This window comes from Pipistrellus kuhlii, unplaced genomic scaffold (assembly GCF_014108245.1).
Source record: "Pipistrellus kuhlii isolate mPipKuh1 unplaced genomic scaffold, mPipKuh1.p scaffold_m20_p_8, whole genome shotgun sequence".
NCBI classification, from domain to species: Eukaryota; Metazoa; Chordata; class Mammalia; order Chiroptera; family Vespertilionidae; genus Pipistrellus; species Pipistrellus kuhlii.
In genome coordinates, this window is record NW_023425584.1 from 25,634,654 (window position 1) to 25,646,690 (window position 12,037).

The window sequence follows — 12,037 nt, forward strand, 5'->3', positions numbered from 1 at the left end:
GAAAAGCTGTGACGTCAGAAACTGCGCATTCCCCCACAATAACTGTTTTCTATTCTCTTTTCATAATTGAATTCCTGGTGTTTAACTGGACACATAGTTGCCTATAAAAATTACACTTCCCAGCCTTTCTTGCAGCCAGGAATGGCCATGTGATTCTTTTTGGGCCAATGTGATATCAACAGAACTATTACAACTTCTAGGACATGCCTTTAAAGAGAAGTGAGCTTGCCCTTACTTTTGTCCGTCTTTCTAGCTAGGCTGCAGACATGCCGATGAAGAGTCATTTTGGAACACATAGATAAGATAGAAGGGGTGGGGAACTTGGCATTGTGGAACTGAGATACTTACCCTACACTGCTTATGCCTGGTTCATTGTGACAAAGAGAAATAAGCTTCTATATTGTTTCATTCATTGCTATTTTGGGTCTCTGACCCATATTCTCAATTATATGGTCTATTTATAGGGAGGATGGATTATTCTTATTATTCCTACAGAGTGGCTTTGAGACTGCACGCAGGCTATATCGTAAGACTTAATTTCTCTGCTAAGACCAGTTTGGCTCAATGGATAGAGAGTCAGCCTGCGGACTGAGGGTTCGATTCCAGTTAAGGGCATGTGCACATTCCCGGTGGGGGGTGTGTAGGAGGCAGCTAATGTATGTTTCTAACTCTCTATCCCTCTCCTTTCCTCTCTGTAAAAAATCAATAAAATATATATTTTAAAAAAAGAGATATGGAAAAAGTAATATAGTGGCTTCCAGTCCATAAATGTATATCACATTCTGCCAACTTTATGGTCAGAGAAAGTTTTATTTTCCCCCAAATATGCTTCACTCATGTGTTATCAAAAATTAATGTAAGAACTGGTCTGGAACCATGAATCTCACAGGGTTGTGGTAGACGTGAATGTGAACCTAACCTTGGGATGTTTATACAGCCCAGGACATGATAGACACTGAAGATAGGTTTTTAGACAAAAATTTAGGTCATATGAGAAAATCAACTGTCATAAGAAAGAATAGCAAATGCTCCCAGAGGAAGAATTCACAGCCAAAACACCTCAGGTGATAACCCTGTTATGTCAATATTATTATTCTAAAATTATTATTATTTTTAAAAATATATTTTATTGATTTTTTTTTTTTTTTTTTTTTTTTTTTTTTTTTTTTTTTTTTTACAGAGAGGAAAGGAGAGAGATAGAGAGCTAGAAACATCAATGAGAGAGAAACATCGACCAGCTGCCTCTTGCACACCCTTCACTAGGGATGTGCCTGCAACCAATGTACATGCCCTTGACTGGAATCGAACCTGGGGCCTTTCAGTCCACAGGCTGACACTCTATCCACTGAGCCAAACCGGTTTTGGCTGTTATTCTAAAATTAAAAGAGAAGAAAAACTCTACTGCCACACAGTAAATGGAACCAGACAGACTTATGGTTAAGGTAGACCAAACCTTTAATCCAGATCTGGCTGGTTCCAAATTTCCGCCCTTTACCCTCCCTCATAAGTTTTTAGAGTAGGTAAAATATCCATTTCTTCCATTTCTAAAAGTCCAATTTCTATCCATCCTTCTTGTTCAAATGTTGGCTGTTTACAGCCAATTCTCAAAAGGTGGTCTGCAGATGACTTGCATCAGGTCATAAAGGCTGTTTGCAAAAGTGTGAGACTCTGGGCCCCAAACTCAAAGATTCTAAGTAAATAAGTTTGGGATAAGGGCCAGGGAATGAATATGTATATCTATTTAAACAAACTTATTTGGCCTCTCTTGAGAACCACTGTGCCAAAAGGTCTTCAGGAGAGGTCCGGAGAAATAACTTCTCCAGAAGAACACTCCAGTAGCATTCCGGTTTTCTCCAAACTGGCATACCTGAGGCTCAGGCTGACTTTTTTTTTTTTTTTCTCATCCCTGACAGCTGAATGACTGAAGAGGTTTGGCCTGATCTACGTACATCTCAACTTAGTAGCACAAACTAAGCCATTTGCTAAAATGCTTAGAACCATACACAAATCTGCATGTGGTGTTGTGTCTGGAAGGATGTGGAGAAGCAGGCCAGGCCTGGTAGGTCACATGGGGTACGCAGACTGAACCACAATCTGGGAAGAAAGGAAGAAGCCCGCCTCGCCCTACTCCTGCGGCGCAGGCGCAGAAGGAAGGAGGGAACTACTCAAACCTCCGCGGCGCGCCCTTCCCCCCCACCCCTTCCGGCTTTCTCCACCGCGCAGGCGCAGAGTGAGCCAAGATGGCGGCGCCCGTGGACCTGGAGTTGAAGAAGGTAAAAAAGCGTCTCGAGGTGGCTGAGGCTTCTCTTTGGTAGCTAAGGGAACTGTGGACAAGAATATGGAGGAGACTTGAGTCTTGCGGGAGGAAAGAGGCCCCGGGGAACTGGGGGGCGATACCCCAGAATCCTCACGAGCGGGTCTCGTTAGGTTGGCGTGGGGGGCGAGCGGCTTTTGCTGGAGAAGAGGCGGCTGGGCTGGGTTTGGTTAAGTCTGGGCGGCGGATAACTGGCTTGTCCTGTCGTCCCTTGTTCCGGCCTGTGCTTTTAGGCCTCTTATTCCACCCCAAACTCGGGAAGGCTGCACTACGGTTCAGAGTCATATATGCTTATGGCAATGCTCATCTCAGGGCTTTGGCTCCCCTCCCCCCACAGTTTTTGCAGGAGTTGTCGAGGGAAGAAGTCCCGTGAGGTTTTCTAAATAAAATTGATATCGGAAGAAATTAGGTTTACCTCTTCAATTGCTTATAAATGTATTGCCATCCAGAAACGTTTTCACCACCAGTTGTCAGGATTCTAACATCTCTACTGATCCCAAATCATATATTTTTTGGGGGTGTAGAAGGAGTGTAGGAGGGGGATGGGGATTGAAAAGAATCCTAGGCTTCATCTACTTTAAACCTGTCAAATCCAGTATCCCCTGCCTTACTCCACACCTTTTGGCTATTAAAGTTCTTGAGAAAAAAACAAATTTTACTTAAGACTGCCTTCTGGTCAATCTGTGCATAAGCAATAGGACAGCTGAAATAGCTGTAGATCCTAAACATTGAAGTTGTTACTGCTGTGAGGATTTATGTGTGTATCTTTTTGTCATTCTTGTTTTGAAACGTAAATTTGGCCCTTAGGTGGTATTCTCTTATGCTGTAGTATCTCAGCTTTAGCAATATACTAGTTTCCTTAGCAAACTGTGTACCAATCAGGTAATACCTGTAATTTTGAATGCAAAACAAAATTCATTTTAAGAATGCTTAAAGCATCTTAAAAGTTTACCTTTTTTTTTTTTATTATGTTAAAGATTCAAATTTAAGCCAGAGTTTAGTAAAAGAGCTAGCAATAGCATACAGCTGTGAAAAACTCACCTCCCAGTATTTGAATTTGTTGCTAAGAAACCTGTGGGCAATGAATGCAAACTAAGAAAATGATTTCAGCCTTAGGTTGGATAGTTTTGACAATCAATTAAATTAACTAAAGACACGTTTAAAATTTTTTACTTCTAATATAAATTATTATTATTATTGCCTGGAGACTAATAGGAAATTTCAGGCTCCCCTCTTCCTCCCAAATAAATATTTTGAAACCTTTCTACAATAGTAGGTGAGAATCAAGTCAGAATAAAAGCTAAGTAGTAGCCTTTGCAATGTATCGCAGTCACAAATGTTATTGTTAAGGTATAAATTTGACAGCTTGTGACAGTCATTCCAGGCACTTCAACAAGAGCATTCATGAACTGTGTTTATCTTTGAGTGAAGTGTACATAAGGGTCAAAGTTGGCTTGGTCTATGCATATGAAGATCATGATGCGATTCTAATACCAATGTGTTTTTTTCTTTCTCTTAAAAATATTTATATTCAGGATATTACTGTAGACAATAGAATAAAAAAAATTCCTGAACTGGAGGTCAGAAGAAATGGATTCAAGTACCTGCATTTCCTCCAGATAGTTGTTCAGTCCTTTGCAAGCCACCTAACTGTCACATTTACTTAATTTATAAACTGTTAGGATGAAACTGCCACCCTAACTCATAGGATTTGAGAGGAGTAAATGAGGTTTTTATTATATCCCTCATTGTTCTCATTTTATTGATATGCCTATATTAATATTTGAAACAAATGTGGGAAAATGCTTTGAAACCTAGTTGAGTAATACAAATGTAGGGAGTTGTTCCATTTATGGTTCTTGTTTTGGATCTCTGGGTTTCATCCTCTGACTTTTACATTTATTACTTTTATTACTCCTTGAGAGCACCTGCTACTTGGTATGGCCACTATTTAATGTGCATTTATTTCTGCTTCAAAAAGATTCCATATTCTGAGGACAGGGTAAATTCAGTAGTTAACCTGGTGGCTTGACTGATTACAATTATACTAACTTTTATTGCTGTTTGGTTTAGTAAATTTCACAGCTCTGCCTCTGGTTAGCATGCTTTATTTGAACATATTTGGATTTGACTTAAATGTTTCCTATAAAATAGTTTGCCTACTAAATCAAGGATTTGTTTTTATTAGGCCTTCACAGAGCTTCAAGCGAAAGTTATTGACACTCAACAGAAGGTGAAGCTTGCAGACATACAGATTGAACAGCTAAACAGAACGAAAAAGCATGCCCATCTTACAGATACAGAGATTATGACTTTGGTAGACGAGACTAACATGTATGAAGGTGTAGGAAGAATGTAAGTAAAATATATCTTTAAGGGGGTCATCTTGGGATATGTTTTGTCTGAAATAAATCATAAAAGTTGTTCATTTTAAAACAGGTTAAAGTTTCACAGTAGCTCTAATACCTCATTTTTAAAAAATGAGAAACTGAGTCCCAGATAGATGTGTTGAATTTAATTTTTTCCCCTTCAAATTGTAAGAGTAAGTTTATTGCCGAAACCAGTTTGGCTCAGTGGATAGAGTGTTGGTCTGAGGACTGAAGGGTCCCAGGTTCGATTCCGGTCAAGGGCATGTACATTGGTTGTGGGCACATCCCTGATAGGGGGTGTGCAGGAGGCAGCTGGTCGATGTTTCTCTCTCATTGATGTTTCTAATTCTCTATCCCTCTCCCTTTCTCTCTGTGAAAAATCAATAAAATATATTAAAAAAAGAAAAAGAGGAAGTTTATTTAGAAAATCATAGAGGTAGAGAAGTGAGCTGTAGGAGAAATGGGCTCAGGAAACAAGATACAGAGGCAGAAGAAAGGCTCTTGAAGCTTAGGAGAGAAAGGTAAAGCTACTGTGCCTGGGAGAGGGAAGGGAGAAATGGGGCCAGATGTGTTTAATTTTAGACTTTGAAGTACATTTCTGAAATATTTCCCTCCTCTCTCTACATTGGATGCTTAAAAGTGTGTAACTTCATTGATAAAAATATGATTTGTCATGAAAAGATGTTCATAGTATTTTTGTGTGTGAAGATTTATTTAAGTAGTTGTAGTTTTAACTTCCCCTCCCCTACCTAATTTGTGAGGAGTCATGCAAATCATCTTTTAGATGTCTGACCAGTGTCCTAAAATAAAAACATTAACTTAAATATTCAGTTGTTATTTATATGCACTTGTTTTGTCATACATGAGAAATCTAGTAAACAATTTATGTTTTGTTTGTTCTTATCGTTATGTGATTGACATCTAATAGCACTTCACTTTTTTCTTTTAAAACAAATATTACCTTTATGAGAGAGAGTAGATCTGTTCTCTGAGCAATAAGTAAGGAATGGAAATTGTTGTGGAATGGACCTTAACTGCAGGTCACATTCCATTACAATGAGCTAAAAGGAGAGGACTGTTTTGGGGGTTGGGATACAGGAGGAGGGTTCTTCTGGAATTTAGTCTTGACTATTACTTAGTTAGTGGACCATTACTTTAAGTTTGGAGAGCTTTTAGTTGGAATGGAATTTGACCTCAGTCTTGGGATGACTTATTTTGTGATTGATTTGAAGGAAGCATCACATGTGTAACATTTAGCAGTGGCTTTGGAATGACATCATGAGAAATAGACCCTGCTCCTGACTAGCTAATCCATATCTTTCTGGAAAAGAGATAGGTTATGATAAACTGTTCATTAGATTTGCTTGATCAGAATAAATAATATGTCACAAATAAATTTTGTCTCCGGAGTTCATATTTGTCATTTTAGCTTGTTTTAAGAGGAAGAGAATCCCAATTTGAGAGTTTATTATTGGGACACAAAAGAATTGGGTTGAGAACAAAGTAGTGTCCTTGAATATGTGTCTATGTAATATGAAGTGAATTGTTGGCATTCATGACAAGATAATTTTATCCTTAATGTGAATATCCTTAGATCTTAAAACAGTAATGCTAGCTTTTCTAGCATGGTTGTTAACATGTTGTCCTTGGATTTTTCATCACTGTATTAGTCTGTTTGCAACAGCTAAAGAATCTTTTTCCAAAATAGAAAAACTCTTTGACTATCTTTGGCCTTTGAGTTACAATGAAGCTTTTATTTATTTATTTATTTTTATTTTTTAAAAATATATTTTATTGATTTTTCACAGAGAGGAAGAGAGAGGGATAGAGAGTTAGAAACATCGATGAGAGAATCATCGATCAGCTGCCTCCTGCACACCCCCTACTGGGGATGTGCCTGCAACCAAGGTACATGCCCTTAACCGAAATCGAACCCGGGACCTTTCAGTTCGCAGGCCGATGCTCTATCCACTGAGCCAAACTGGTCCCGGCGAAGCTTTTATTTTTAATTATAATAATTTCATTTATTAAACATTTTGCAGAAGTAATATAAGAGTTTTTTTTTTTTTTTTTTTTTTTTTTTTTTGCATACTGCTCAAAGTGCTACAAATAGGTTGCATTCCACATAAAGAATCTTAGAGTTTGCCGAAACTGGTTTGGCTCAGTGGATAGAGCGTCGGTCTGTGGGCTGAAGGGTCCCAGGTTCGATTCTGGTCAAGGGCATACACATTTGGTTGCAGGCACATCCCCAGTGGGGGTTGTGCAGGAGGCAGCTGGTCGATGTTTCTCTCTCATTGACATTTCTAGCTCTCTATCCCTCTCCCTTTCTCTCTGTAATAAAATCAATAAAATATATTTTTAAAAAAATCTTAGAGTATAAAGGTTGGGATATGAATTAGTTAATGGTAGGACAGTAATATTTCCAGAAGATTTGTTTTATATTACTTATGCTTTTAAAAAGAAATATGTAGTTTCAAATGTTTGGATAAAGTGGAACTCCTATATGGTTTCAGACATTGGTTTTAAATTTGACTTTCATGCTTTCTGCATCTCACTGGGAGTGTGCACTTGACCCTGCATTGTAGGGGCATGTAAGGTGACTAGTGTTTGTTGGTTGGCTAGAATATTAGTGCCCTCAGGAAGAAAAGACTTGCTGAGTATTAGTCTGGTCATGAGGACGTTCTCTTTCTTGATGCTAAACCTGAAATATCTATTTCTGAATTTATAGTCTTGGGTAATCTTGAGTATCATTGTGATTCATTTCTTTAATTCTAGTTTTTACCTTATGTTGTCTTATCTTTTCCTTTTTGGGTATTATTTGGGAATTCTGAATAGAATACTAATTTTTCTCAAATTGTTTTGAAATTATGGATTCCAAAATCTAAAACACTCTAATTTTTTTGTTTTGTTTTAGAACCTGCAGTAGATTTTTGCCATCGCTGAAATTCAGGCCTCATTAATCTTTTCTAGACGATTGCAATAGCATATTAATTATTCTTTATGCCTTTTTCCTATCTGTCCAAATGCGTTGTTTACACATCTGCCAGAATTGATCACGCCAGTTTTCTTCATAAAATCCTTTGTTCATCCTCTCTTGTCCACGGATAAAATTTAAACTTCTTAGCCTAGTATCATAGACATTCACAATCTGTTCTTTATTTATCCTTCTAGTCTCAAGTCTCAATATTTTCTATTCCTAGGCTCAGGATAGCTCGTAAATTTCATCACATGGATTTCATTCCTCTCATTGGTTTTGATTTATCTGTTGAGAAGGAGTTTGAGTCTCATATAGACTTTAAACATGTTTTAATTGATTAGTGATGCCTGTCATGTAGTAGCATATGAATCAGAAACTGTTATTCTTAGTCTTGCCACATGGACTTCCTCACACATGCCATGTTTTGTGATTTCTTGTTTTTGCTCATTCTGTCCTTGGCCTGCAATACTCGACTTTCCCTTGTGAAATCCTTATCCTTTAAGATATAACTTAGATTTTCTGAAGATTTTTTCCTTTCTGGCAGACTTAATTACATATCTGGGGTGGTACCAGGGCTTTTGTTCCTATAACTACTTTAGAACGCACACATACACAGAATGTTAGAGATTGCGATTTATTTTATTGATTGATTTAAAAAAATGTTTTCATTAGTATTGATTTTAGAGAGCAAGGAAGGGAGAGGGAGAGAGCGATAAAAACATCGATGAGAGAGAAATAAGCCCACTACCCTGGGTAAGTGCCTTGATGGGGAATTGAATCAGCCACCTCTTGGTGCATGGGTTGACTGCTTTACCATTGAGCTATACCTGCTGGGCTAATTGATTTTTATTGATTTCAGAGAGGAAGGGAAAGGGGGGGAGAGAGAGAGAGAGAGAGAAGAGAGAGAGAGAGAGAGAGAGAGAGGGAGAGAGAGAGGAGAGAGAGAGAGAGAGAGAGAAATATCAGTGATGAGAGAAAGATAATTGGCCACTTCCTGCAATCCTGGCATATGCCCTAACTGGGAATTGAACTGTGACTTCCTGGTTCATAGGTCGATGCTCAACCACTGAGCTACACCGGCTAGTTTCCCCAACTAGATTGTCAGTTCTGTGAGACTATGTACATACATATTTATCTTTGTTTCTTTAGTTCTCAGCATAAGGTCTGGCACAAACTAGATGTTAAATATGTGTTGATTTGAGTTGAATAAGATTCTTTTGCCTAAAATAACTGCATTTTCTTTTGGCTTTTTAAAAAGAATATATGTTTAGAAAGTGACAGATTTAGAATTAGAGTTTCTTATTGTTTTAATATTATGATTCACTAAAGATGAAATTATAAAAGTAACATTTTGACTAATGTCAGAGGAATTTTTAACAAAATTATGTCATTTGATCTGACAGGATTAATTCTTTATTAAATTGTTGAGAAAGTTGACTAATTCTAAATACCAACCAGTTGCAGAGATATTGAGTCAGAATTGACAATATAGAAAAATCCAAGCCTTTGAAACTAAACTGAGGGCAGTATAGCCCTTGGAGAATAAAGGCTATTCTATGCAGAACAATATCAATATAATTGTCTCTGTTTTACCTTTCTCATCTTCACATAGGATGAAAGTCATTTTTTTTTATAGGGTATGTATTTAGTTTACCAAATCATTGCAAGCCCCGTGCCTTTCAAGTCACAAATCTGGAGAATTTAGTAGAGTTAAATACCTGTTATATATGGCTATTTTGGATTTAAAACAAGGAAAATCAAGCTTGTAGAGTAAGAGATGATGAATTGCTGTACACTGTAAGCTCTGGGTATTTGTTGCTCAAAGCTATATTCCATCTAGTCTCTTGGCATGTTGCCAGCACATTTTCCTTCTGTTACTTCATATTCTTTGGAGAGGCTGTTATGTAGCCTGATCCTACTACCACCAATTTCTAGTTTTACTCCTTAAGCTGTTTGTGAGCTGACCTCACCGGGCTGCTTTGAGAACTATGATGAAAGTTACAACTGTGGAATGATCTGTCTGAATAGTTGGAAGTGTTTGTCTTTGCATCTTTCTAGCATACAAGGAGGGAATCAAATAAATACTAGATCTCAAATAAATGTTACCTGAATGTTTCTTGTATTTATTTTTTCAGGAATAAGAACCAGTTTCTAATGGTATATGGTAGTTTTCTTCTTTTGTACTTTGCATTGAAGTACAGTTTTAAAAAAATGAAAGAATTACATTTGAAAGTACACATAAATGACATTTAACCATGCTAGTGTTTGAAAAGATCATTAGGATAAATGTCAAACTTATTTTTATTAACAATAGGTATAACCCTGACCCTGATTTGATGTTAGGTCTGTTATCCTATTATTCTAATCTCCTTTTGCTTGAGGGTTATATAAATAACATTTCTTCTTTCCAAAAGAGACAAATTAAGCTTTTTTTTTTTTTTTTAAATATGGGAGGAACTTGAGTAGATTAGCCTTTGAAAAGAATGATTAGTGTCTTTTTAAAACTTGAACCTAACCAGAAATAACTTTGTGCCATATTTAAACTAATTTAGAGGTATGCCACCATTCTGTGGGTATTTTTTTACATTTAAGGAACTAAGAATGAACAATGGTATAAATCTACCAACTAGATAAGTGTCTAGCAATGCAGAAATTGCTGTTTGGGAGCGGTGTTGCTATTTCTACTTGTTGAAGTAATTTGATGGTTGATCTCTAATGGTTAAAAGATCCAGAAGTGTTAAGACTTAAGATAAATGTGGCACAGGTAGAAAGTGAAAACAGTAGTTTTATTCCTGATAGGTAATAAATATAAAAAAATATGTAAATAGTTGAGGTAACTTTTCAACTAATTAGGATGCAGAAATCTGAACTGTCCATGACAGGTTGGTTGAACTGCTTTGTTTCAAATGTTATGCTGGTTTTGTAGTGATTTCACTTGTAAGTTTGGATGTTGACCTGTAATTTGAACCATGACATTTGATAAAACCGGGATGAAATTTTTGCAGTTTCTCTAAGTTTAGTTATATTAAATATTAATAGAAAGGGATAGAGTCATGCAGCCTCAAGTTTTGCAACTGTTTTACAATTCCGTGTAGCTGTAGAGTTGGTATTCCTATTAATTTGAGATAGTTTTAAATCTGAAGTAGTTGTATTATATTTGATTCCTAAAAGATTAAGAAATAAACTGTAAATCATGGTGTAGTAAATGTTGTTGAAAAATAGTGTTGGTATTATAGTAAAAATAGTTTTATTCTCACTGGAATCATGTTTGATTATTGTTAGTGCTTACCAGAGGAGAAAAAAAATAATGTGTAGGTTACTTTTGGTGTGAGAGCACATTTTAAATTCGTAAGCTCTATCTATGCTCTCTTTAAAGGTGTTAATCTGTGTTTTAGAGTAGAGAAAATATAAGCAAAGATAAAATAATTTTCAAATGTAAGAAGGAATTTTTTAGTTCTTTTTTAGGTTTTATTTTGAAGGAAGAGGAGTTCTTGATGTTGAGCTGCTTTTACTAATAGACTATGACCCACCCTTCATGTGTTTTTATACAGAGCCATTTAGAGTCATGGCTTTCATTGCTCAGAGTTTGAAGGGGAAAAAAACACAACTTTTCCTGTTGAGCAAGGAAAAATGACTTCAGTTTTGTTGATGTTGAGCATGTATATACCCCAGATGGACACACTCTCCTCTTCCGCAGATGTGGTACTCTAGGGAGAGGAGATTTTTGAGTAATATTCTTAATTTCCCTAAGTGTCAGTGATCTAAAAACTTGGTGTTCATTATAACTCTGCTGTACCGCTGTGTGGAATGACATCACTGTTTTTATGCCAAGGGAAGTTAACCAACATTTGCGTAGGAATTACATAGCCATGTTTCTTTTGCAGATACTTTAAATAATCCCTTCCCTTCTTCCCCTCCCATGTCCTCCAGGGTCCAAACAATCTCTGAAACACAGGAAAGTTAGTTTTGAAAAGGTTATACTAATTAGAAGTCTGTTGTACAAAAGGACAAAGCAGGTTGTTATTCTTATCTTGGGATGTACAAACATGCTACAATTTTTATTTAATGTGTCCTTGTAGGTTACTTATTTTAGGCCTAAACTTGTTTTTAAAAAGGTAAATGTAATTGATTCATTTAGTTACTTGGAGGACTTTGCTTCTGCATTTCCTGATATCATAAGGCCTGAACTTTTTTTTTTTTTTAAACTGACAAAGGATTAAGCAAAATCTCCTTTTGTTTCATGAAAGTAGCAATTCTTCAGCAACACAAGAGGATACTACAGTGTTTTTTGGCGATAAGCAAGAATGAATGTAGTAAACTGATGGAAGAGTGAAGAGTACCATTACCTTTGTTGTTCTATGTAAATGAAAATAAAGG

General features: G+C 36.6%; 1 protein-coding gene across 4 annotated transcripts in view; it reads left to right on the plus strand.

The window, feature by feature from the left end:
- The first annotated feature begins 2,123 nt into the window (after positions 1-2,123).
- Positions 2,124-12,037, plus strand: part of PFDN1 (prefoldin subunit 1) — a 51,504-nt gene continuing 41,590 nt past the window's right edge. For all 4 annotated transcript variants that reach the window (XM_045576873.1, XM_036424917.2, XM_036424916.2 and 1 more), the window contains exons 1-2: positions 2,124-2,273; positions 4,503-4,669. In XM_045576873.1, coding sequence (XP_045432829.1) covers positions 2,241-2,273; positions 4,503-4,669 — 200 coding nt within the window. In that variant the 5' untranslated portion in view covers positions 2,124-2,240. The remainder of the gene's footprint in view (positions 2,274-4,502; positions 4,670-12,037) is intronic.